Here is a 25,977-nt window from a genome sequence, read left to right as displayed (position 1 = left end):
TGAAACTGGCCAGGTGTGGTGGCTCAGGCCTGTAAACCCAGCACTTTGGGAGGCCGAGGCCGGTGGATCACTTGAGGTCAGGAGTTCGAGATCAGCCTGGCCAACATGCTGAAACCCTGTCTCTACTGAAAATACAAAAAATTAGCCAGGAATGGTGGCACCTACCTGTAATCCCAGTTACTAAGGAGGGTAAGGCAGCAGAATCATTTGAACCTGGGAGGTGGAGGTTGCAGTGAGCTGAGATGGTGCCACTGCACTCCAATTTGGGCAATAGAGCTAGACTCTCTCAAAAAAAAGAAATAAAACCACACAAGTACTAGAAGAAAACACAGGTGAATTTGTCTTTAACCTGGAAGACAGAGAAATCTTCCTAATTATAACTCAAATTCAAGAAGCAATATCAGAAAATATTGATACATTTGATTACACAGAATTTTCTTTTTCTTTTTGAGATGCGGTCTTGCTGTGTTGCGCAGGCTGGAGTGCAGTGCCTAGTCACAGGCAGAATTACAGAGCACCACAGCCTCGAACTCCTGGGCTCAAGCGGTCCTCCTGCCTCAGCTTCCTGTAGCTGGGACCACAGGCACATGCCACCACACCTGGTGAGATTACATCAAATTTTTTTAAAAAGCTTTTGCACAGTAAAACATGGAAACAAATACTTGAAACTTATATAACAGAGAAGTTGGTATCTCACATATATAAAGAATACTTACAAAAAAAAAAGGGCTAGAGATAAGAAGAGATCATTCCCATTAGAAGAAATGTAAATGGTTTTTAAACATGTGAAAAATGTTCAACCATGCACATAAACAAGGGAAATGGAAATTAAAACTACACTGTGAAACCATTTCTCATATACTAGACAGGCAAAAACACACAAGTTTGGACAACATCCTCTGTTGGCAAAGCTGGAGGGAAACAGGTGCTTTCATAGGTTGCTGGGGAGAAATAACATGGTGCAACCTTTATCAAGGGAGACTATGGCAACACCTCGCATTTATACTCTGACTCTGCTATCTCCTTTCTAGAAAGCTTTCCAATAGATACACTGAAAACACACACGCATACACACAAATATAATTCCCTAGAAATAGCTAAAGACTGAAAAAGACCCCAAATGTCCATCAATAGATGGAACGCATTATGGTACCTCCACACAGCAGAATAGTGCACAGCTATAAAAATCAAGGAAGAATACCTCTACATTATACTCTGAAGTGACCACTTTAATATATTAAGTAAAAAAAAAAAAAAAAAAAGCAAGGTGAAGAAAAGTACGCTACCATTTGGCCAAGAAGGAGAAGATACAAATATTTACATATTTATGTTGTATTTTAAAATGCAAGAATAAACCCTAAAAATAAAGGTTATCTATGGGAGAGGGAGACTTGGCAAAAAACTGGCTGTAAGCTTAGACCTCTTTGATGATATCTTGCTGTATCCATCTGTCCTGGAACTTTGTAAACATTTATATAACAAAAAATAAACCAAAGCAATTTCTAAAAATCAAAAGTAAAATGAAACAAACAAATCTAACTATAAATCTGGTTGATGGCATAACCACACAGAGAAGAACTACTCCAAGTGACTTTGAAACACAGTAATTTGACTATATTTCTAATACCCTAAGGACAGAAAGAACCATAAACCATCAAAGTTTACAATAATTATACTGTGGGAGCGGTAGTGTTGGTCCTGTTACTCTGTTGTATGTACTGCGGGATAAATCAAAGGAGTAATTATGTTGAGGTAGTAGAGAAGTAAGATCTTTGGTGTGGTTGAAAGGAAATACAGGTACAATGATGGATTGGTTCTATCAACATGATTTCACAATGAAATTATCTTTACAAAATATATACTTGCCCAGGTGCAGTAGTGCACACCTAGAGTCCCAGCTACCTGGGAAGGCTGAGGCAGGAGGCCTGCTTGAGCCCAGGAGTTCAAGGCCAGTCTGGGCAACAGAGCAAGACCTCGTTTCTAAAAGAATAAAATAAAACAAAAAAGACATACTTCCCAGCACTGTCTACTGAAAGAAAGGCCTAGAACACATGAGCAACAAGCACCCCTAGCTCCCAGACTGTGGTCTGTAAACATCGGGGCTTTTTGGAGAAATGGCTGAAACCAGACCCAGGACAAGAAATGTACGAGGTGAGTTGGGAGCATCCTGAAAGTCAAGGAAGCAATCAGATTTCTAGTGGCATGAAAAAGGGATTGAAGAGTCCACCTGAATAAACTCCCAGCAGGCATGGATGAAACCAAGCACATCACACACATTTACGTCCATGAGTTTATAATGATACTTTTCAGAAAGCCATTTCTGTAAGACAGAAGAGACCCCCATATTGAAAACTGAATAACCGAATTGATCGGCAGTAACTGTCAATAGTTGTTAACATTACAGAGCAATGAAGGCATTCACATCAAATATATCACATCTAGATATATTTGATATTAAGGAATTACTGTCAGGTTTTTTAGGAATTGGGGTTTTCTTAGGTAACTTAGAAATATGTACTAAAATGTTTACAGATGAAATGCTATGATGTCTGGGATTTGCCTCAAAATAAACATGTATAAACTGAGAATGCCTGATGTTGGGTGATGTCTCTACCTGGTTCATTATGCTACTCTCTTTATTATATAAGTTTATATATGTTTTCTACAACAAAAAAATTTCACAGTATGGAATTCCTCAATTTTTCGAAAAACAAATGTGGCTGGGCTAAAGATTTTTTCTTCAAAAAGTAAGACTCTATAGTGTCAAACCATAAAAAGACATGGAGGAAACTTAAATGCATATTACCGGCTGGGTGCAGTGGCTCACACCTGTAATCCCAGCACTTTGGGAGGCCGAGGTCAGTGGATCCCTTGAGGTCAGCAGTTTGAGACCAGCCTGGTCAACATGGTGAAACCCCATCTCTACTAAAAACACAAAAATTTAGATGGGCATGGTGGCACATGCCTGTAATCCCAGCTACTCGGGAGGTTAAGGCAGGAGAATCACTTGAACCCGGGAGGCAGAGGTTGCAGTGAGCCGAGATTGCACCACTGTACTACTCCAGCCTGGGCGAGGGTGGGGGGAAAGAGAAAATCCTATGACCAAGCGAAAGAAGTCAATCTGAAAAGGCTACATACTGTATGGTCCCAACTAGATGACACTCTGGAAAAGAAAAAACCCATGGAAACAGCAAAAACATCAGCGGCTGCTGGGGCTTAGGGGAAGGGAGAGATGAACAGACGGAGCACAAAGGACTTTCAAGGTGGTGAACGGATTGTGAATGACACTATAATGGTGGATTCATGTCATGACGTATTTGTGGAGCACAGTCCCTAATATGAACTACGGGCTTCGGGTGCTAACAACGTGTCCCCGTACCACTGTCATGTGGATAACAGGAGGGCAGGAGGTCCATGGGAATTCTGTGTACTTTCCCCTCAGTTTTGCTGTGAACCTAAAACTGCTCTAAAAAATAAAGTATGTATATATATATTTTTTTTTAAAGTGAAAATCAAGACATATACATGAAATAGTTCGTGACAGGAATTCTTGTTTGTCACAAGAAAATGTGTTTGCACTCAGCACTTTGAAATGAGGTGTCTATACAAAAACTCTCCAAGGATAAAAAATACCAGTGTTCAAGGGAACGCACTCTCGCCAGCATCCCTGTACCATGAACATATACACGAATTCTAATATGAGCCACCCCTGGCTGGAAGAAAATACCAGGAGACATCACTAAAGTTAAAGCACTGATTCTTAATTTTGATAAGGCTGTCCGGAGAATTAGGTAAGGCCACAGAAGAACCACTAAAGTCCCTTTTGAGGAGCTAGCTATGAAAAACTTTTTGGTGGGATGAAATGACAGGACATAAAAGAGAAAATGTTATGTACCTGACATTGAAAATACTTAGTGAGCTACTTCAACTCCTTTTCAGTATTATTTATTTATTTTATTTCTTTTAGACAGAGTCTCACTCTGTCACCCAGGCTGGAGTGCAGTGGCACGATCTCAGCTCACCATAACCTCCGCGCCCCCCCAGGGTTCAAGTGATTCTCCTGCCTCAGCCTCCTGAGTAGCTGGGATTACAGATGCTCACCACCGCACCAGGCTAATTTTTGTATTTTTAGTAGAGATAGTGTTTCATCTTTCGGCCAGGCTGGTCTCGAACTCCTGACCTCAGGTGATCTGCCTGCCTCAGCCTCCCAAAGGGCTGGCATTACAGGCGTGAGCCACCTCGCCTGGCCTCAACTCCTTTTTAGAATGAGGAAAACAATCAAATGACAACCCACCCATGTGGGAAAATCTTACCAGGAACCCTTACGGAGTTTTCGGGTTTTTTTTTTTTTTTTGGACAGAGTTTCACTCTTGTTGCCCAGGTTGGAGTGCAATGGCGCGATCTTGGCTCAACGCAACCTCCGCCTCCTGGGTTCAAGCAATTCTCCTGCCTCAGCCTCCCGAGTAGCTGGGATTACAGGCATGCACCATCATGCCTGGCTAATTTTGTATTTTTAGTAGAGACAAGGTTTCTCCATGTTGGTCAGGCTGGTCTCGAACTCCCGACCTCAGGTGATCCACCCGCTTTGGCCTCCCAAAGTGCTGGGATTACAGGTGTGGGCCACCGTGCCCGGCCTGAAGTTATTTTTGTAGTTATTTACTTAAAAGAATTTTCCCACTGTTGGAGTGGGTAGATAGGTAGACATAAGCAGGAGCGAAGAGGCCCTGAGAAAAGGGAGGTTTGGAAAATCCCACATCCCAGAGACCATCAAAAAGATGCAAGCTGGCCAGGCGCGGTGGCTCATGCTTGTAATCCCAACACTCTGGGAGGCCGAGGTGGATAGATCACTTGAGGTCAGGAGTTCAAGACCAACCTGGCCAACATGGTGAAACCCCATCTCTACTAAAAATACAAAAATTAGCCAGGCGTGGTGGTGTGTGCCTGAAATCTCAGCTACTTGGGAGGCTGAGGCAGGGAGAATTGCTTGAACCTGGGAGGTGGAGGCTGCAGAGAGCCAATATTGTGCCACTGCACTCCAGCCTGGGCAATAGAGCGAGACTCTGTCACAAAACAAAACAAAACAAACAAACAAACAAACAAAATGCATGCTAGATATGAGGAGAGAGGAGAGAAAGAGGGTAAAGAAGAAATTCCAAAGAGACATGCAGGTGCAGTAAGGATGGACCTAACCGCTGTACAACCTTCCTGGGCTGGAGGTAATGAGCAATGCAGCCATTCGGTGGGATTCACATCCAACACCGGCTGTACGTGCACACCAACTAATAGCAAGAGAGGGCCCCACAAGCTTAGGGTAGAAATTAGGCAGGAGAAAAAGGCGAGGACTTAAGGCAGAAGCAGGAAAACCAGACAAAGGAAAAAGGCAGAAACTTAAGACAGAGGTGGGAACTTCAAGAAAAAATCCAGCATCATAAAAACCTGAGGTAGAACTCTCAGGGCTGCTGGCTTACTCTCTCAGTATCCCATTCTGCCTCATCTTTCAGAACGTACTGTCTCTCTCCATATAAACTCTCTGTTCTCTATTTCCCTTCCTAAAGCTCTCTGCTATCTCTGAATTGTCTCTTGGCCAAAATCTTTCTCCCAAGATGACTAAGGGCTGAGAATATCCGCCCTTCCTGGTAACACCACCAGAGCTGTCCTTAAGCTCCACTTCAGTGTGAAAGAAACTGGTTTTATGACTCCAACCCCATGTTCACAGAACAATCGAACTGGATTTCATTAAGCACTGGTCAAGCACTGCTGCCTCTGTCTTGCCACACATGCCCAATGTCACTGAGGATTTATTCTGCACAGCGCCAATCTCACTCTCCAGTTTCAACATGCAGTCACGGAGGCCACCCAAAAAGACCAGGTGCACAAATGCATCCTCCTCACCCAGCCCTCCGGGGCCCGCCAGCAGGAACTCCTGTCTCCCTATCCTCTTGATGATCGGCGGCCTCTCCTCGCTGCAGTAGGGAAACAGGTCCTGGGAGACGCCCGTGCTGTAGTTGTGGATGATGTACTGAGTGGTCAGAGCCAGACACAGGAAGTGGCCGTCCACAGCCACAGCGAGGGGCTGCTCGGAGGTTGACACCTCCTTGACGATCTGCACCCGGTCCTCATACACCAGAAACATCTGGATGGTTCTGCGTTTGACAGAGATGATGCAAACTTCTACACAGAATGGGTCCCCGCTCACAGGGTTCTCATTCAGTGCAAACGTGGCTGCCCCCTTGATGCGGGCCCCCGAGGGCACCGGCTCGAGGTTCAGCATGTTGACCAGGCTGATGGAGTTGTCACACAGCACCAGCAGCCTGTTGAGCGCTGAGGCTGCGCGCAGCTCGTTCACGGGCTTCTTGAAGCCCAGGTGTCTGTGCAGCTGTTTGGTGGCAGTGAACGTGGCCGGCCCGGCAGGCACTGGCCTCTCCTCCAACAGGAAGTGGTAGACGAAGCAGTCGTTGGTACCCACGTAGAGGTCCCTGCCGCAGCACTCCACACACTCTATGTTGATGCGCTCCTTGTCGCCCATCAGCAGCTCCCGCTCCACGGCAGAGACAAGCGTAAAGGCTTTGATGTTCATCATGTCTACTGGCTGATCTGCTGGAAGAGAAAGACGAAAACTGATTTTAGGGGAACAAGGAAGAAGCAGAAACAGAGGTTGCAATAATGATACGTGGATTCCCTAGTTAGCATGTTCATTAAAGGAAAACATTCTATGCTGTCAAAAAACGGAAAGAAACCATTTCCCCACTGACCTCCCCCATCGGACAGCAAGAGACCCCAGCAGAAAACCACACACACACCCCTCCACACACACCCACACACACACGCACGTGCTTGTGATCACATGCCATCCTGCTCAGTCCCCACACAGAGTCACCTGGAGCCTCCTCGCATTGCTCCTGGGAGACACGCTTGCAGGCAGAAGACAAATGCACGCATTCACCCACAGGCAACATAACAGAAGGATTTCTGTGAGGCAGGAGGATGACTTGACCCCAGGAGCTGGAGGCCAGCCTGGGCAATATAATGAGACCCCATTAAAACAAACAAACAAAAAAAAGGATTTCTGAAAAAGGTACAAGTGATCTTCATTGATCTTCCCTGAGTTTTGACAGCTACTTGAATATGTACTTTAGTCAGTGAACACAACCACAGTCACAGGATCCTGCCAGGGACACTGAGGCAGGTGCCAGGGCTTGCATTCCTTTGTGTTCTTCCCAAAAAGGCAGGCGCATCAGCCCCAGCTCCGGAGGACCCCAGCTCCAGAGGACCCCAGCTCCGGAGGAAATGTATTCATTTGGAGAGTAAAGGTGTGCCTCGGAGCTCAAAAGGCTTTCAGGTGGTGAGTGGAGCTATTTAGTGGATGTGTGGACTGGTCCCTGGTTCCCACTGAAAGTGAGAGCCTGTGGCCTCCTACTTCATCGTCTGTGGAGAACTGTGGCTTCACACTCCACAAAGTCAGAGGGAGAAGACCAGGCAAGGTGGCCTTTCTGACTTCTCAGGCGGCCAGAAGCAAACTCAAAGGCACAGTCCCTGTGATCAGGAGCAGGGCAGGGGATCAGAGAGCTGGAAAGAGGACTGCAGAGAATGACGGGAGCTGCAGGCAGCTGGGAAGTGAAAGGTTCCCTATCACTATCACTTCCTCACCTCAAGCTCTCTGAACATGGAACAGTGCTGCTTCATGAGAGCTTAAGTTCCTAATACTCAGAGGCATTCCAGCAAAGTGGGGAAGACCTCTCAGAAATATTCAAGAAAGGTTCATGCATCAGGGAAGGGAAGGAATCAGAGAACTTCTTTGGTGCCTTTCAACTAGAAAATTTCCGAACTCCACAATTTCTTGTCTGCCCCCATCCATGGAGGTAATGACAACTACACATGAGTGAGACTCCAGCCCCCTTCCCTAGCTCAACAAAACCCCCAGGAGGGGGGTACCCCAGGGCGGAGGAGGCTTGTCTGTGGACATGTCAGTCCTTCCTGTTTTTTCCCATCGCTTGAGCAAATTACTTGTTGCTATGGTCAGAATGTTTGTGTCCCCCTAAAATTCATATGTTGAAACTTATCCCCAGAGTGGTAGTGTTGGGAGGTGGGGCAACTGGGAGGTGATTACGTCATGAGGGTGGAACCCTTACAAACGGCATTAGTGCCCTTATCAAAGAGGCCCCAGAGCGCTTATTTTTTCCTTCCATCCACTGTGTGAGGAGGCAGCTGGAAGGCACCACCCTTGAGGGATGGACCCTCACCAAACACTGAACCTACCATGCCTCAATCTTGGACTTCCCGGCCTCCAGAACTGCGAGCAATACATTTCTATTGTCTATTAATTACCTAGTGTATGGTAGTTTGTTAACAGCAGCCTGAACGGACACTTGGCTATTCCAGTCTCAATTGCCTTATCTGTGAAATGAGCATAATAACTTACATATCGCTGAAGTAAGTCAGCTCATATGAAATGCTGACAGCTGGCACACGGCACTCAAACTTTTGGATCTCATCATAAGTACTATGATTCCCTCCCAGTCTGGATCAGCTCCTATTCCTCTCTCAAACTACCAGCTTGCTTCTGGTGTTTATTTCCCAAGCTGGGCACCAAGAGATTAAACTATGCTGTCCTCTGTCCTCAGATATGGGTAACCTGTTCACCTCCACCAAAAGACAGCCTGCATCATAAGCCAGAACACACACTCACACACCTGCCCCACCCCACGACATCTTCACACTCATTTATGGGAGCTCATCTTCACAGAAACTATGGAAAAGAGATGGGGGAAGTGTAGAGGGAGGCTCAAAAGGCACCCCAGAGAAGGAGTCATGTCCATCTACCTCGGGGCTGTGGGAGCATCCCCAGAATCCCAGGTGAGGCCGGGTGAAGAACTCCTGCAGACGTCTACAAATAGTCTCTGGCACAAACAGCTCTTAAACAACGTCACGTATTTGTCCCAACCAAACACAACCACCAAAACCCACCTAGACAATATTTTTTTCTCCATGTAAATGCTAATGAGTAAAACCCAGATATTGAAATGTCGGCTTCCAGACATCTAAGTTAGTGAAGGTGAAGTAATACAAAATACTTCTTCCTTCATTGATTAATCAATCAAGGTTGTCTTTTTTAAATGGCAGGAGTAAGCAGTTCTGCTATTTAAAATGTAAATTGTGTCTTACTTTGCGGAAGGAATAGAGAAACAAACTCTGGGCACCTATAATCAAACTCCTTTTATTTAGCTTCTTAAAAGTATATTATCCATAATTCCAGCCCCTGTCTTCATTTAGCACAAGGGATAAACTAAACACATTTGCAGTAAAGAATATTAGAGAAAGAATCAAACTCCTCATATTTAGTCTAAATCCTGGGGTAGATAGAGAAGGGGAGAGGGAGAGAGAGCTGTAAAAAAATATATGGTTTACTAAAAAGTCATAACTCTATATTTAAAAAGAAATGCAATATTGTTTCACTATCTAGTAAACTAGCTACTCAAGCCTTGCTAAAGATAAGCTTCCTATTACAGGTCTTTAAATTAAGGACTTGCTTTGGTAATTAAATGGTAATAATGCAGAATTACATGGAGGTAAATGAAAGCTGAAGAAGTAACATGCTAGCACTTAAAAATGACTCATTCTTAACCCTGTCTCTACAAAAAAATATAAAAAATTAGCCAGGCATGGTGGGGCACACCTGTATTCCCTCCTCCTCAGGAGGCTGAGGCTGAAGAGTTGCTTGAGCCCAGCGGTTTGTGGCTTCAGTGAGCTATGATGGCACCACTACACTCCAGCCTGGGAAACAGTGTGAGATGCTTTCACACAGAAAAAATAAAAAAGAAAAAAGAATTAAAAAATTGGCTAGGAGTGGTGGCTCATGCCTGTAATCCCAGCACTTTGGGAGGCTGAGGCAGGTGGATCACCTGAGGTCAGGAGTTCAAGACCAGCCTGCCCAACGTGGCGAAACCCCGTCTCTACTAAAAATACACACACAAAAAAAAGTTAGCCAGGCGTGGTGGTGGGCGCCTGTAATCCCAGCTACTCAGGAGGCTGAGGCAGGAGAATCGCTTGAACCCGGGAAGCAGAGGTTGCAGTGTGCCAAGATCACACCACTGCACTCCAGCCTGGGTGACAAGAGCAAAACTCCATCTCACAAAAACAATAATAATAATAATAATAATTTTAAAACCTATTTTTTTAAGCAGTGGGAAAATTCTCTCCATGACCTAATTCACATGATATATTTACTTAGATAAAATATGAATCATAAAAAGATAGATAAACTTTAGGCCACACCTCTGTATTTTCATTAAATATAATCTGCTGGGGTTCTGAATCAGAGAAGTTTCAACACGGTAATGAAAGGAAACGTTTCTCTAAGGTGTACAATTCATACTTTACTGTGTGATCTCAAAATGATCTAAAATTTAAACTTTTTGTTAGAACTTTAAGGCTTACCTATAATCCTAACACTTTGGGAGGCCAAGGCAGGAAGATCACTTGTGCCCAAGAGTTCAAGACCAGCCTGGGCAACATATTGAGACTTGGTCTCTATTTAAAAATAAAAATAAGAATATTAAATTTAAAAAATTCACTTAAAAAGTATGATTATAATAATTTAAAAGATCAACATTTTAATGTTTTCTTAGAATTTCAAAATACATACCCAGGTAGGGAAGAGATTGGAAAATGTGAGTATGCTCAAGGACCATAATTTAATTAAAGCTAACACTGCATATGTAGCAAGCACCTCTAAGTGTGCAAAAAACTAAAATAAACAATTATAAGACACAATCCCACTTCCTAAGAGTCTCCCCGTCCTCTTAAGGAAATAGGACTAGAAAAATAAATCAGTAATAGTATAAAGCAATATGTGCTAAGGGTCAAAATAAAAATATTAGTAATTACTTCCTACCAGGTTAAGAATATGCACATTGTCATTTTAAAGATTTTGTCACTGGTGATAATCAGAATCTTAGTCAGCATCTTTAAAAATGCTAATGTAAAAATGCAAATCTTTTTCTACAAATGTACACAGAAACATTATCTTTTATTCAGTATCTGGCATCATTTTAAAAGAACTGATGACTTCTGGCCGGGCATGGTGACTTATGCCTGTAATCCCAGCACTTTGGGAGGTCCAGGAGGGTGGACCACCTGAGGTCAGGAGTTCGAGACCAGCCTAGCCAACATGGTGAAACCCCATCTCTATTAAAAATGCAAAAATTAGCCAGGTGTGATGGCACATGCCTGTAATTCCAGCTACTTGAGAGGCTGAGGCAGGAGGATCATCTGAACCTGGGAGGCAGAGGTGGCTGTGAGCAGAGATTGTGCCACTGCATTCCAGCCTGGGTGACAAGAGTGAAACTCCGCCTCAAAAAAAAAAAAAAAGAACTGATGACTTTTGGCATCTTCCCTTACTCCTCAGGAAGTTTACTAAACCTCAGTTCAAAAATGACAATTCTATTCTTTCTGGCTACACATGGGGCTGGGAGCCACAGATTTTATATTACCTATAAGTTTCAAAGAAAATTTCTGTGTTTTTTACTTGGAGACCTGTTACAAAAGCTGTATAGGCTTCTAGAGGCCCCACTTCTTTTCACAGCACAGAGCACTGGTTACATCCTGATTTAATAGACACTGTCTATCCTACAAAGCAAGCACCAGGTCCAGATGGATCTGTCACTAAACACTCAGGAACCACCTAATTCCAGTTTCACAGAATAAATGTTCCTAAGGATAAAAAGATAAATGAAAGAGGGAACATATCCTTACTTTATTTTATGAAAGTAGAAGAAAGTAAAACTTTGATATTCAAACCAGATAAGGATGTAGGAAGAAGGAAAATCACAGATCATTCTTACTCACAAAGAAACCTGAAAAAACACTGAATGTTAGCACATGAAATCAACAAATATATATTAAAAATATAACATGGCTAAGTTGGGATGCAATATTGGTTTAAAGTAATAAAATCTGTTCCTTTAGCTCACCACATTTATAAATGAAAAGAAAACAACTAATTATTTCAATAGATGCAGAAAAAGCATTAAATTAACTCATAAGATAAACAAAATAAATTAAATTAAATTAAATTTTAAAATCTTTCATTTTGAAACAAGGAACAAGACAAGAATGTCTACTATTGCCATCTGTTATGGGTTGAAATGAATCTTCCCCAGCCATGCTGAAGTCCTAATCCCCAGTACCCGTGAATGGGACCTTCTGTGGAAATAAGACGATCAGAGTCATTTAGGGTGAGCTCTAATCCAATATGACTGTGTCCTTATAAAAAGGGGACATTTGTACACAGAGACAGACACATACAGAGAAAAGACAAGTGAAGACACAGGAAGAGGAAGGAGATCTATAAGCTAAGGAATGTCTGAAGTTCCAGACCTTGCTCTCAGATTTCTACCCTCCAGAAATCTGAAGTAGTAAGTTTCTGTTGTTTAAGGCACCCAGCCTGTAGTACTTTCTTACAGCAGCCCTAGAAACTAATACACGATCTCAGTTCAACACTGTATTAGGGGTCTTTGCCAGTACCACAAAACAAGAATAGTTATAAAGAATTGAAAACAGGCTGGGCTTGGTGGCTCATGCCTGTAATCGCAGCATGTTGGGAGGCCAAGGCAGATGGATCACCTAAGGTCAGGAGTTCAAGACCAGTCTAGCCAACATGGTGAAAACCCGTCTCTTCCAAAACTACAAAAATTAGCTGGGCATCGTGGCAGGCGCCTGTCATCCCAGCTACTTGGAAGGCTGAGGCAGGAGAATTGCTTGAACCTGGGAGGCAGAGCTTGCAGTGAGCCAAGATCGCACCACTGCACTCTAATCTGGGTGACAGAGCAAGACTCTGTCTCAAAAAAAAAAAAAAAAAGAATTGAAAACAAAAACATAAAATTATAATTATTCACAAATGACATTACTGTTTACACAGAAACCCACAAAAAAGCTATTAGAATTAATGACTTTATAGTTTAATTTTTTAAAAAACCAAAGTAGTTTGAATTTCTAGCCCCAAAATTACAAACTGAAAAAAAAAAACCTTACAATAGTAGAAAATATAAGGTATGAAAGAATTATCTAACGAAGATATTTAAGATCTGTAAGGATAAAGTAATAAAATTTTATTGTTTGACATTAAGGAAGACCTAAATTATCATCTTGGAAGGCTTTTCTGCAGAAATTGAAAAGCTGGTTTTAAATTTTAAATGGAAAGCACAGAACATAGCATAGTCAAAGGTCTTGAAAATGAAGAACAAAACTGAAGGACCTACACTAACTGATTTCAGAAATTACTCTAATACTACAGTAATGAAGATATGAGGATAGACAAACAGGTCAAGCCCCAGATTGGGAGAAAAATGTGTAATGCATATATCTGGCAAATGACTCATATCCAGAATATAGAAAAACTCCTACAAACCAATAACAAGAAGACAAACATTTTAAAAATGGGCAAATGACTCAGACACTTTCACAAAAGGCATATGAATGGACCAATAAGAACATGAAAAGATGCTCACCATCTTTAACCAAGATATTTATTTTAAGCCACAATGAGCTATCACTTCACACCTACTAGAAGAGCTACCATTAAAAAGATCGCCAACATGAAATGTTAATAAGGATGTAAAACAACTGGAAATCTCATACGTTGCTGGAAGGAGTTTAAAAGGGTAAACTTCGGAGATCTGTTCCGCAGTTTTTTATAAACTTAAACATGCATTTGTCCAGTTACGTCACGTTTAATATTTCCATTTCTCTTGGGTATATATCTATATCTACAAAAAGATATATATAAGATATGCACAGCAAGCTTATTCATATTACCCAAAAAAAGGGAACGGCTCAGTTTTCCCCACTTACCCCCATTTAATTGTGGCATATTTATACAGTGGAATACTACTCAGAAATAAAAAGAAAGAAACTACTGACAACGGCAACAAATAGATGACCCTCAAAAACACTGAGTGGAAGAAATCATGCCTATATTGTATATTTCCAATTACCTGAAGTTCAAAAGTTGGCAACGCTAATCTATAGTGACAGAAATCAGAACAGTGTTTACTTTGGAAGGAACAGGGTTACTAAGTGGAAAGGGACACAGCAAACTTTCTGGGTAACAGACATAGTCTGTATATTACTTAAGGTATTACCTATGCAAGTGTATGGAGTTACCAAAATTCATTGACTTTTGTGTTCTGTGTATTTTACTGTATGCAAATTATGTTTTTACAAAAAAAAAAAAAAAAAATTCCCTACCTGATCCAGAGAAAAAAAAGTGCCATTCCAATACAAACTCTTACAGGTACAGGTAGTGTGTGTGTGTGTGTGCGCGCGCGCGTGTGTGCGTGTAACTCAAAAAGCAGATTCTAAAATTCACATGGCAGACTGGTAGCAGTGGCTCATCCCTATAATCCTGTAATCCCAGCGCTTTGGGAGGCCGAGGCGGATGGATCGCCTGAGGTCAGGAGTTTGAGACCAGCCTGGACAACCTGGTAAAACCCAGTCTCTACTAAAAATACAAAAATTAGCTGGGCGTGGCTGTGCACACCTGTAGTCCCAGCTAGTCAGAAGACCGAGGCAGGAGAATCGTTTGAACCTGGGAGGCGGAGGTTGCAGTGAGCCAAGATTATGCTGCTGCACTCCAGCCTGGGTGACAGAATGAGACTGTGTCATAAAAAAAAAAAAAAAAAAAATTCACATGGCAGAGAGGGCCAGAAAAAGTTAGACACGTCTGAAAAATGGCCAGGAGACTTGACTCAACAGATAAAATATAATCAGAAACCATGGTAATTAAGATAATGTTGGACTAGCACAAGGCCAGACCTAGAGAACACACCTGGGTGCCCGGAAACAGGCCACGCATATGTGGAAACTTGAAGCGTGACTAGGGTGGCACTGTACATGTGGGGCATATACCATGTATACACATGTACAGTAAACAGTGCTTGGTGTACTGGATGTCCATAGAGAATATAAGAAAGCTAGATTCTGCCAGGCGTGGTGGCTCACACCTGTAATCCCAGCACTTCGGGAGGCCGAGGTGGGAGGATCACAAGGTCAAGAGATAGAGACTATCCTGGCCAACATAGTGAAACCCCATCTCTACTAAAAATACAAAAATTAGCAGGGCATGGTGGTAGGTGCCTGTAGTCCCAGCTACTTGGGAAGCTGAGGCAGGAGAATTGCTTGAACATGGGAGGCAGAGGTTACAGTGAGTTGAGATGGCGCCACTGCACTCCAGCCTGGAGACAGAGCAAGACTCCGTCTCAAAAAAAAAAAAAAGAAAAAGAAAAAAAGAAAGCTAGATTCCTACCTCACACCACACATCAAAATTATTCCAGGTGATTAATATTCTTAAGTATAAAAGACATAACTTTGAAACATTGGAAAAAAAAACAAGAAAAAATATTCTCATGACCTTCTTAGGGTAAGGGAGAATTTCTAAAATAAGATATAAAAAAGCACAAACCCTAAGGAAAAATGATAAATTCTCCCATGTGAAAATGTACTGTTTCTGTTCTTCAAGAGACATCATGAAGAAAGTGAAAAGATAAGGGAAAAAGGGGGCTGGAGAGAAGACACTGACATCATGTATCTGACCAGAAACATCTGGATGATGTGGGAACTCCTGCAGCAAGAAAGTCAAGGATCTAACAGAAGGATGGGCAAAATACACAAACAGGCCTTTCATTGGAGAGGAAACATGAATATCCAATAAACATGAAAGAACACAACCTGATTAGCACCTGGCATTTGCAAATTACAACTACAGTGATATTTCATTTTCTACCCATTAAATTGACAAATATTTGAAGTCTGACAACACAAGGTGTTCCTAAGAACACGGCACAATGAGGAGGCTCCACCATGCTGGGGGAAGGTTCGGAGCTGGTAAGGACACGTTTTCATTTTCTAGGAAGCCCCTGTCATGGCTGAGTAAGCCATGACTCTACTTCTAGGCATTTGCCTTACTGAGTCTGTTTTGTGCTTACCAGGGCAAAGAAAGTTCACAGCAATCCTGTTTGAGACAGGGGAAAACTAGAAACAACTCATATTTCCTCAGAGGCTGAAATACTGTGCAGCTGCAAGAGAATGAACTAGAGCCGCCCACAAGGATGAATCGTAAGGGAGTTTTAAGGGAATGAGGAACACAAATCTGGGAAGGATGGAACTGGGTGTGGGTGTGCATGAGATTCCCAAGGGTCAGCAATGTTTTATTTCTGAAGCTGGGGGTTGCTTTTATTATGACTCTCTATATCTTATACAGATTACAAATATGTTTCTATAGGCATTAAATATTAATTAAAAATACATATGTACATATAGAATGTATAAAATTCTACTCATTTCCCCAAACCAGCTTACCCTGGAAATAGAGAAAGAATCTGTTTAATAAACCTGGTGGAATTCACCAACTGTATGTTCCTTGTTAAAAATTTGATTGCATGGAAGCTTAGTTTATCTAAATGCAGTGCTTAGTTTATTTTGTATCCATATTTAATAGACATTTCTCAGGATATCAAAGTCCAATTTGGGGCATTCCATCCATCGTTTTCCATAAATATCCCCTAGAAGGTGAAGGGAAAGACCAGCATGTGGTAGATGGCTCAGGGGGTGAACACCCTGCCCCGTGGGTGTGTATACCATCTGAGGCAGCAGCTTCTGTGAGGCCAGCCTCTCACCTCATGGGCCTCTGTCCCTCTCCCTTCCACTTTCAGGGCCACGTAAGTATCTCCACTCTCAGTTTCAACCAGTTCAAAACTGGTTTTACTATCTTACTCTTCTTTCCATTTCCTCTGTACTAAAACTCACCAAGGACAGACCTCATTCAAAAAACAGTCACAGCAGAAAGAATAAATGGGGAATGAGAGCATTTTCTTTTCTTTTTTTTTTTTTTTTGTGAGACAGAGTCTCACTCCATCACCCAGGCTGGAGTGCAGTGGCACGATCTTCGCTCACTGCAACATCTGCCTCCTAGGTTCAAGCGATTCTTGTGCCTCAGCCTCCTGAGTACCTGGGATTACAGGCGTGCGTCATTTTGCCCAGCTAATTTTTGCATTTTTAGTGGAGACGGGATCTCACCATGTTGGCCAGGCTGGTCTCGAACTCCTGACCTCAAGTGATCTACCTGCTTCAGCCTCCCAAAGTGCTGCAATTACAGGCGTGAGCCACTGCACCCGGCCAAGAGCAATTTTTTAAGTAGATAATCTAGACATAAAAAGAGGCTTGTAGGCTGGGCCTGGCCAATATGGTGAAATCCCATTTCTACTAAAAATACAAAAATTAGCTGGGCGTGGTGGCAGGTGTCTGTAATCCCAGCTACTTGGGAGGCTGAGGAAGGAGAATCACTTGGACCCAGGAGGCGGAGGTCACAGTGAGCCGAGATCACACCATTGCACTCCAGCCTGGGCAACAAGAGTAAAACTCTGTCTCAAAAAACAAACAAACAAACAAACAAAAAACAAAAGAGGCTGCTTGTAGCTCCAACATTAACCATGTAAATATTAGCACATCACATATATAAGATTTTAATATATATGTTTAACACATATAGGTATGTATATGTTTAACACATTTATACATACATGTATGTGTGTATATATTTGTTATATATTAAAATATGTATTTGTCATGTATTGAAATATATATATTTGTTATATGTAAACATATATCTGTTATATACACACACACATACATATTATATACACACATATGTACACACACACACAATAGGAAACTCCTAACCTGGTACAGAGATAAATATACTCTCCCAAAAGAATGCTATGACAAACTGGCATTTACTAAGATGGGCTCTTTACCAGTAATTATTCTTGAACCAAAGAATGCCACTTTGTTATCTGCTCTACCAAATAATGTCCACCTGCGAGCCAACTTTAAGATTGGCCTGGTGTCCTCTGTGTCTGCAAAAAGCCCTCACATTTTCTAATTACTTCACAGCTTATAAATGAAACAGACTCTTCCGAAACCTATGCAGCTATACGTGTACCAGAACTTCATCACCCTGGGGGAGGAACCACAAAAGTCAGCCCTATAATAGAAGGCACCGTCCTGTGAATAAGCTCAAGACTAATTCTGTATCTGCATTTTAAAAAGGACACACTACCTCAAGTAAGATTTGTTCTTTTCTCATTTTACAGCAAGAAGTTTTTTTTTTTTTCTTTATGACAGTCCATCAAAAATGAATAGACATCAAGTGGTCATTCTAACATTTGGACCAAAGCCAGGTCAGATCTGAAGGCAATGCAGAAAGGAGGCAGGAATGTGGGCCACACACCTGAAACACTAGGTCATTATCCTCCTTATCACACACCAGAAGGTAGTTCCCTGCCCAAAAGATAAACTCCAGACTCAGCTTAAGATGTACAGCCCTTAAAATTTTAACCTCAGCCAACCTCTCCTCCTTTATTTAGTAAGAAAAATTATAGCTATTAACCTATTCTTATGGTTCCATAATATCAGTCTCTTGTTTTATAAGCTACAATCAGTTCGGAATTGCTGCTGAGTTCCAAACAGCCTGTAAGTGTCCAAGGCACTCCACAAACCAAGCAGTTGTCAAAAGGGATTTGAGCAAACACTACTCTCTAGACACGTTTCCAAAGGATTAACACAATGAGTCAGAAATAGTTACCATTAACTACAGCGGTGGGATCGAATTTACCAATGTAATAACCCCTAAAGGAAAACACACTGCCTCCTTTTCATCGCCAAATGTCACTTGTCTATATGGAAAGGAGCAATGTTTGGGAGACAAGGGCAGCCTCAGAATGGGCCTTCAGAGGGCGGCACAGATTCCCACACACTGGACCTCCTCTGACTGGCTGATGGCAGGGATCCTGGCTTTAGGCGTGAGTATCTTTCTTTCTTTGCCTCTTCCTGCAATTTACAGTTTTTGTATAAATACAAGTCCTTATTTATTTATTTATTTAAGATGGAGTCTCTCACTTTGTTGCCAAGGCTGGAGTGCAGTGGCACGGTCGTGGCTGACTGTAACCTCTGCCTCCCAGGTTCAAGTGATTCTCCTGTCTCAGCCTCCTGAGTAGCTGGGCGTACAGGCACCTGCCACCATGCCTGGCTAATTTTTTTGTATTTTTAGTAGAGATAAGGTTTCACCGTGTTGGCCAGGCCGGTCTCGAACTCCTGACCTCAGGTGATCTGCCCGCCTCGGCCTTCCAAAGTGCTGGGATTACAGGCATGAGCCACCATGCCCGGCCTACAATGACTTTTTTAAAGTTTCTATTTTGCCATTTTAATATAGAACCTTTATAGGAAAAAAAAATGTTTCTCTGAGAAGCAGTTTCTCAGTTAACTTGGATAAACATATCTACTAAGCCCATGAAGCCGCAGACAGATAGCAATGTCTGTCACAGGGGAAAATTGAGCAGTGTCGTGCTGCATAATGACATTTCCATTAACAACAGACAGCATCTACAACAGTGGTCCCATAAGGTTATAATGGAGCTGAACAATTCCTATCACCTAGTGACAGTCTCACTGTTGGAACGTTGTGGCGCAATGCATCACTCGCATGTGTGGTGTTGCTGGTGTACACAAACCTACTGCAGTGCCAGTCGTAGAAAAGTCTAGCACGTTCAATTACACACAGTATGTAGGACTTGATATAATGATAATAAATGACTATGTTACTGGTTTATGTATTTACTCCACTATCCTTTTTATCATTATTTTAGAGTGTACTCCTACTTATGCAGAACAAAATTAAGTTAATTGTAAAACAGAGTCCTTCAGGAGGACTCCAGAAGAAGGAATTGTTATCATAGACGACAGCTCCATGTGTGTTACTGCTCCTGACGACCTTCCAGTGGGACAAGATGTGGAGGTGGGTGACAGGGATATGGATGATCCTGACCCTGTGCAGGCCAAGGCTAATGTGTGTGTGTGTGTCTTCATTTTTAACCAAAAAGTTTAAAGTAAAAAAAAAAAAAAAAAAAAAAAAAAAAACTTATAGAATAAGGATATAAAGAAAATATTTTTGTGCAGCTATACAACATGTTTTTAGCTACCTGTTATTACAAAGAGTCAAAAACTTTAAAAAAAAGTTTATAAAGTAAAAAAGTTACAGTAAGCTAAGGTTAATTTATTACTGAAGAGAAGTATTTTTAGAATAAATTTAGTGTAGCCTAAGTGTACAATATTTACAAAGCCTATAGTACTGTACAGTAACGTTTTAGGCCTTCACTTTCACTTGCCATTTGCTCACTGACTCATCCAGAGAAACTTCCAGTCCTGCAAGCTCCATTCGTGGTAAGTGCCCCATACAAGTGGACCCTTTTTTTAGTCTTTTATATAGTATTTCTACTATCCCTTTTCTATGTTTAGATGTGTTCAGATACACACATACTTTCGTGTTACAAGATTCTCTTGTGCCTAGAGATCCAGTACAGTAGCATGCTGTAAAGGTTTGTAGCCTAGGAACAACAGGCCATACCCATATAGCTTAGGTGTATAATATACTGTACTATCCAGGTTTGTGTAAGTTCACTCTACGATGTTCACACGATGACAAAATTGCCCAGTGGGAGATTTCTCAGAACATATCCTAGTGGTTCACTGACGCATGACTGTATATCACATATTAGCTCTAGAAAGCAAAGCTATAAGTGAATTGACAAAAGTTGCCATAGATCCTAACAGCTTTTGAGACGGATGCGGGGCAGACAGAACTTGGCACACTTCGTACACACTTGGCACGCACACACTCGTTCACAGCTCCCAGTCAACTAGTTTGGGTGCTGGTGCCATATGATTAGGAGAGAAAGCTAAATCACCAAGGACTTGGCCAAAAGCAAACCATGGTGGTGAGGAGGAAGGTGAAGAAAAGGGGTGGTGTGCAACACAGTGGGACACCTTGCCTTATTCCCCATGTTTGTTGAGGCCGGTCCTGAGAAGCTTAAGAGAGAAAGACTCAGAAGCATGCATTGGAGACTAGTTTTCTTGTGGTCCCAGTGATGGTGGCTCTTGTGATGCCTGGATGGGGAGGGAGAGCCTGGAAAAGTCAGGTGGTGACTTCAGTCACGGGGGCGGGGGGATGTGCTGACACCCACCTCTGGCTTTGTCAGCTTCCTAAAACAGAAACAGCGTGGGCAGCTGCCAAGAGGCCTGTTGCTCAGCCTCTATCTCTGCAACCCCTTGGGACTCGGTGCAAACTCAGACCTTCCTGTCCCCCTTTGGCACAGGCACCAACCCCATGCCCATTCTTCCTCTCCTGGCCACCATATCGTGGGTATTGAGCAGGACAGGCAGGTATGACTGGACACTTTTTTTGCAGGCAGCAGGGAGAGAAAGCTTGAAAACCTCTACCTCCCATGCTGCGTTCCTGACTGAATGAAGAGCCAAATCACAGCCTCAAAATTCTATATTGGGTGAGGAAAGGCAAACCTTGCCAGCAATATTCTCCCACTGCAAGCTACCTTCAGATGCAGTGTTTGTGCTAAATGAATGAAATGAGATGTCAACAAGAGTCCCTACTAAAAAACAAACCACGAAACACCTCCAATTCCCATGGTGGGGTTTGATAGGCTCTCTGACAATCACTGAAGTCCCATCTGAAAAATGCATTTTGGTAGCTTTATGGGTTGACTTAAAGTCTTGAGATACTTATGTGGTTTTCTTAAACGTGTTGTTTCTAAAGATTGTGAAGGTGATTGTCAGAGAGCATCTCAAATCCCCCATGGGAACTGGAGGGGTTTAGATAAATCCAAACAGAGGGACGGTCTACAAAATCTCTGACACCCTTTCAAGAGTGTTAAGGTCATGAAAAAAGAGGAAAGGCTGAGGTACTGTCACAGATTAGAAGCCAAGAATAAGTGACAATTAAATGCAAAGTGGGGAAACTGGATCAGAAAAAGGATCCTGGAAGAGAAAAAAAGACATTAAGCGGAAAAACAGGTGAAATTCAAATCGCGTGTGCACTTTATAGTGTTTACTGGCACTACTTGATTCATTTTGATCATTATACTACAGCCATCCAAGATGTTAACAAAGGAGGAAGCTGGGTAAAGGGTATTCGTGAATTCTGTACTATTTTGCAACTCTTAGGTAAGCCCAAAATTACTTCAAAAGTTAAAATGAAAATGTAATTGGGGAGATAATTGGATAATTATCTCACCTTAGAGTGATCAAGAAAGAGAAAAGAGACCTGGGAATCTCCTTTTCTAGCAGGAAAGGAAACAGTCATAAGACTGAGAGTATCAGTGACTAAAAAGGACAAACATGAACCCATGTTTCACATTTGTCCATCAGTCCAGCCCAGGACTCCCCTAGCATACTCTGGGCTACTGGAGCCTTTTTTATTGAGCCACTTTTGGAGGTGATTCTTCACCAGCCTAGTGTCCTAGCTTAAAATTACAAGAGGAATAATATCCATAAATTAAAAGTTTTTTTTTTCTTTCTTTCTGAAAATGCATTTCAAAGAGGAGAGTTTGGGAGTTTTGCTCATGTGGAGTATTTCCCCCGACAGAGGGGCTGAGATTGGTTGGGTTGGGGTGAATGTGAGCTGACTCCTGCTGTGTTCAGAACTGGATATACCGTGAGCTTTGGGAGAAGCAGTCCGATGGGGGGCTCTGAGGGTGGATACTCAGGCCGGGAAGGAGCACAGCCTCTCAGTAAGGATCAAGGCCCCAGAGCAAAACTGGACCACCCCAGCAGTGAACTGTGGTAAGTGTGGGCATGCTGCATAGCAGACATTCCCGACATTAATCTGGGAAGCCTGAGCTCTGCTTGTTGTTTGGTCACTTCCTGATGATCTTAGGCCACTCACTAAGAGGCTCTGTCTGGGCCTGTGTTCTCCTCTATAAAACAGGAACCTGGACTGGGCTGTGTGCTTCCCCTATACTGTTCTTCAGCTACTTCTGGATGAAAAGGAAGGGACTGGAGGTCTTGAAAGGTGGAAGAGCCACGCTGGTAAGTACAGGGCTGGGATTCCAACCCAGGTAGTCAGCTCCAAAGCACACATCCTTAATCAGACGCCACACTGGCTCCCAAGGCCAATACTGCCCCAAGCCTGGATGATGGGTGGCACCCATAGGCTGCAGCCCTGGCTGACGCCCTGATGCCCCCTCACGAGAGCCCAAAAATGGCTTTGGTGGGATATTGCACACTTGATATAGCATTATCCTTTCATTCTTATCTTGACGCTGAGAGGTGGACATTGTTATGGAGATAGAGATCTTAGATGGCTTGCTCAAGGTTACCTAGCTACAAGGTGATGAAACAGGGCTTTGACCCTAGTTTTCGTTCATGACTCCAAGGCCATATTCTTACTGATTGAGGGGAACAAGTATGATTTCAGATCCTCTCCTAGAATTCAGTTCTGAACAAAGCGATAACGCTCAGCAGGAGGCCACTCTGGAACTTAGACTGGCACGCTGCCACAGCTCCTCCTCAGGAGTCTTTGCTACTGCTTCCCCACCATGAATCCAGAAGAGGAATCCTGTGGCTTTATCTGCTTGCTGAAATTCAGACACAGAATAGTACGTTGACACACTTCTCTACTAACATAGTAATCTACCAAAACAGGATACACGTTTATGTGACAGCAATTGCTTTTCCTGAGCTGCACCCCATGCTGGTCTCACGTTCTTCCCTAAGTCCCACAGCCATCTGTTGAATGACTCAATCTTGAAATTTGTCAGGCATCAACAATAAATGTAGTGGCTTGTACAAAAGTCAACTTTTCCCCCCTTTGAAAATGAAGACACTACTCGACAACCACTTTATGTTACCTTCTGCACTCATGCAACAGGGACAGCAAGACTAGTTATAGTGCAGTGGACCTGTTCTGATAATCTGCAAGAGTATCTAAAAAAAGACGATTAAAAAAAAAGACAGCTAAGCTTTAATATCTAACTTGTCATCTTAATATTATCATGGCGTATATTTAATATATGTAACTATTCCTAGTTGGTATCCTTTTTACTGGTCAATACTAATCAAAATTATTTAAATACATACAAAGATATATTTATATACACACACATATATACACACTATATATATGGTATGTGTATACATACATATGCATAAGGGTATATGTGTGTGTATGTACATATTATATAAAATATACATCCTATAAGAGTACCATCAGCAGTTAGAATTAAAAGGGTTTAGGAAGAGAAGTGGGAGGTAGAAAAAGAGCAGAAGAGAAATATGGTATTTACTTCATAATATCTTCCTCAATTCTGAACCTTCAAACAGCCACAAAGAATTATCGAGTACTGGACAGGAGCAGTGGCTCATGCCTATAATCCCAGCACTTCGGGAGGCCGAGGAAGATGGATGGTTTGAGCTTAGGAGTTCAAAAGCAGCCTGGGCAACATGCTGAAACTCTGTCTCTATAGAAGAATACAAAAATTAGCCGGGCATGGTGGCATGCACCTGTAGCCCCAACTACTTGGGAGGCTAAGGTGGAAGGATCACTCAAGCCGAGAACACGCAACTGCACTCTAGCATGGGTGACAGGATGAGACTCTGTCTCAAAAAAAAAAAAAAAAAAAAAAAAAGAATTATTGAGTATCTACAGGACTTGGTAGTCCATAATAGCTAGTCAGTTGTCATCTTTAAATACAGGATTTTTTTCTTAAATCTTTAACTTTCTCAACAGCAGCTACTTGACTGTCGAGAAAAGATATTGATTTCAAATCATCTACAAGATTTTATAATTCACTTTTCATGAGGCGCTTAAAGTCATTTGGGGTGGCACCAAATTAAGTTGTTATTCTACATTCATTTAGTAGGTATGTATTTTTTTAAATAAAGAAAAACGAGTCAGGTTTGCTACAGAGATGAGTTGTAAAGTCTGAGCCAAATTATTCGGCAGTATCCAAACACCTGGCCGCCACAAATGACTACTTTAATGTATTTCTAACGAGGGCTGGATTCAGACCAAGATGAAGACACTTAACCCATTAAGTACAGTTTCTTCAAGTTTTCTTAAAAGATCACAAATTTGTAATATTAGCATGAAGGAATAAGCCAAATAACTTCATTATTTTTTTTTTTTTTTTTTTTTTCATAACAGAGATGTTAGCTGCAGACCCAGAAAATACAGCAAGTTTTTTGGCTGGGCGTAGTGGCTCAGGTCTGTAATCCCAGCACTTTGGGAGACCGAGACAGGAGGCTTGCTTGAGGCCAGGAGTTTGAGAACAGCCTGGGCAACACAGGGAGACCTCTATCTCTACAAAAAAAATTTACAAATTATCTGGGTGTGGTAGTGCGAGCCTGTGATCCCAGCTACTTGAGAGGCTGGGGTGGGAGGATCTCTTGAGTCTGGGAGATCAAGACCAGTGAGCCATGGTCACACCACTGCACTCCAGCCTGGGTGACAGAGCAAGACCCTGTCCCAAAAACAACAGCAAAAAAACCACCCAGAAGACAACAACAAAAAGAAAATATAGCATTTTTAAAATAGAGAGCTCTGTGCTTTTAAAACTCCTCAACCGGAGCTGCCTAAATGAAGAATGGGCCCTTTACAAATCCCCGTCTCTGGAGGGTTTAGGCTGAGGTTAGATTGGTCCTGGGATTCCTGCAGTGGTGAAAAAGCTCTGCCTCCAATGCTACGACAAGAGGACTGCCATGCACAATCATGAGTGGAGAAGAAAAGACAGAGTGAATGAAGGCTAAGAGTGGCATCTCACCTCTCACCAATTCAATTGTATAATGCAAACCTTGATGTACACAGCAAATTGGAATTGAGAACCCACAAGTCTAACTCCAGAGTAAACCATTTGTTAGGTTAACAATTGCTCAAAACATAAAACTACATATTTTCAGAGCTGAGGGAGACCTGGCTCTATACCTTCATTTGTATTTGTCAACAATAATTTATTGGGCACCTACTAAGTGCCAGACCCTGTGCCAGATCCTTTCCAGGCACAATTTCTTATTAGAATCTATGTGCCTTTTCTAATATTATCCCTATTTTGATGGAGGAACTTGAGACTCAGAATGTCC

The 25,977-nt window shown here is 42.3% G+C and overlaps 1 protein-coding gene across 3 annotated transcripts in view; it reads right to left on the bottom strand.

Annotated features, from left to right (window-relative positions):
• TGFBRAP1 (transforming growth factor beta receptor associated protein 1) overlaps window positions 1-25,977 on the bottom strand; it is a 77,440-nt gene that overhangs the window by 49,642 nt on the left and 1,821 nt on the right. For 2 of the 3 annotated variants that reach the window (XM_025354760.1, XM_025354759.1), the window contains exon 2: window positions 5,893-6,597. In XM_025354760.1, the coding sequence (XP_025210545.1) occupies window positions 5,893-6,580 (688 nt within the window). In that variant the 5' untranslated portion in view covers window positions 6,581-6,597. The remainder of the gene's footprint in view (window positions 1-5,892; window positions 6,598-25,977) is intronic. The other variant, XM_025354758.1, reaches the window with a different exon arrangement.

The sequence above is a fragment of the Theropithecus gelada genome, chromosome 13 (assembly GCF_003255815.1).
Source record: "Theropithecus gelada isolate Dixy chromosome 13, Tgel_1.0, whole genome shotgun sequence".
In the NCBI taxonomy this organism is placed as follows: Eukaryota; Metazoa; Chordata; class Mammalia; order Primates; family Cercopithecidae; genus Theropithecus; species Theropithecus gelada.
Note: the sequence above shows the minus strand (reverse complement) of the source record. Positions and strands in the feature narration are given on the sequence as shown.